Source organism: Etheostoma spectabile, chromosome 18 (assembly GCF_008692095.1).
Source record: "Etheostoma spectabile isolate EspeVRDwgs_2016 chromosome 18, UIUC_Espe_1.0, whole genome shotgun sequence".
In the NCBI taxonomy this organism is placed as follows: domain Eukaryota; kingdom Metazoa; phylum Chordata; class Actinopteri; order Perciformes; family Percidae; genus Etheostoma; species Etheostoma spectabile.
This window is the reverse complement of record NC_045750.1, coordinates 22193322-22195113: the sequence shown is the minus strand read 5'-3', so window position 1 is coordinate 22195113 and position 1792 is coordinate 22193322. Positions and strand designations below refer to the sequence as shown.

General features: G+C 49.4%; 1 protein-coding gene across 1 annotated transcript in view; it reads right to left on the bottom strand.

The window, feature by feature from the left end:
* Positions 1–519, bottom strand: part of LOC116706700 (uncharacterized) — a 2539-nt gene extending 2020 nt beyond the window's left edge. The window contains exon 1 of the mRNA XM_032543640.1: positions 66–519. Coding sequence (XP_032399531.1) covers positions 66–119 — 54 coding nt within the window. The 5' untranslated portion in view covers positions 120–519. The remainder of the gene's footprint in view (positions 1–65) is intronic.
* Positions 520–1792: the final 1273 nt, after the last annotated feature.

The window sequence follows — 1792 nt, the reverse complement described above, 5'->3', positions numbered from 1 at the left end:
AGAGCGTAGCAGGATGTAACATGGCATCGCAGAACATGTAGCGGGACCATGGCGACAGTTGCTACCATGATTTTGGAGCCTCCCTGATCCAAGGAAACGTGCTGGGTGAAAAAGAACATAAGGACTCCGGGGAATAACTCCCCAGAGCTTGGTTAGTAACAAGTATTTCTGGGACATGGATGCACATAAATGGAAAGATGGAGGAGAGAGGAGCTTAGTGTGTCAAAAGAAATCAAAGGAAGTCCCCCAGCAGTCTAAAAGTATTACAGCCTAACTAAGAGAGACAGGGTAAAGAGAGGAGCCTGGTCGGGCTAGAACTCTCCCCAACCGATCCCATCTCTCTGTCTAGGGGAGATGGGAAGAGAGAGAGATACATCCCTCTGTCTAGGAGGTGGATGAGAGAGAGAGGAGAGAGAGGGGAAGAGAGAGAGAGAGAATCCATCCCTCTGTCTAGAGGAGTGGATGGATGAGAGAGAAGAGAGATATCCATCCCTCTGTCTAGAGGATGTTGATGAGAGAGATCCATCCCTCTGTGAGGTGTATGAGAGGAGAAGAGAGAGAGGGAGGGAGGAGAGAGAGAGAGAGAGAGAGAGAGAAATCCATCCCTCTGTCTAGAGGAGTGAGGAGTGGGGGAGAGAGAGAGAGGAGAGAGAGAGAGATCCTTCCCTCTGTCTAGAGAGGTAATGAAGAAGAGGAGAGATCCATCCCTCTGTCTGGAGAGTGAGAGGAGAGAAAGAAAAGAGGGAGAGAGAGAGAGAGAGTGAGAGAGAGAGAGATATCCTTCCCTCTGCCTAGCGGAGGTGGATGAAGAGAGAGAGATCCATCCCTCTATCTAGAGAGAATGGATAGAGAGAGAGGGAGAGAGAGAGATATCCCTCCTCTGTCTAGAGGAGGTGGATATGAAGAATTCAGTTATTATTATTATTAACACAGTCATCAGCATCAGTTGGTAGTCATCAGTGAACTTACCTCAGAGTCTGAGGAGGACTGCTTGGAGCAGGATCTTCTGGGCCCGGTAGAGACATGGTGTTGAGGGGCGGCCGGACTTGGCCGCACCTCACCAGTCCTCAACCAGAACGCCTGGAAGTGCAACAGTGGCGTGCGTCCCTGAGGAGGCCGGTTATTGATCCAAATTAATCAGAGTTTTATGTTAACAGATATTTGAACACAAGCTGTGAGAAACATGCAAGTACCTGGGATGAACTGGTTGAGGTGAAGGACTCCAGTGATGTGGACCCTGCGCAGCGATAATCCGGCAGGCTGACTCCCCCCTTTTTCAGCCTGCTGGGTGTACAGCTGAGGTGGGGCCTCTGCGTACTCAAAATATCCTGCACTCGCCCGGAGACAAAAACCGCAAGCGTAGATCCAAGAGGTCTATAACACAACACAAAAACATCTATATTGAGACAACATTACAAACACATTCAGGTACATCAAACAGACAGCTTTAGAGTGAACACTTACTGTGAGACACTCCTGGCTCTGGCTTGTGGCCGAGACAGAGGCTTGCCTGCTACTGCTGCTGCTGCGGTGGTGCAGCAGCAGCCTGGCTCTCTGCTCTCTTTCTCTCTTCCGGACATACTGGGCGGCGTTCTCCATCTGCAATGTCGAGCTGGCGCCTTCCTCCTGAGTTAATTGACAAATTGTACACAGACAATTGTCACATGAAATCTTCTCACCGGTGCTCAGTAAGCAACTATCTTGTAATCAAAATGTTAACAATTTACGGGATCTTTTTGGAGTCCCCAGACTCTGACGGCTCTGCAGGGTCTTAAATTTAAAGTCCCTAAGC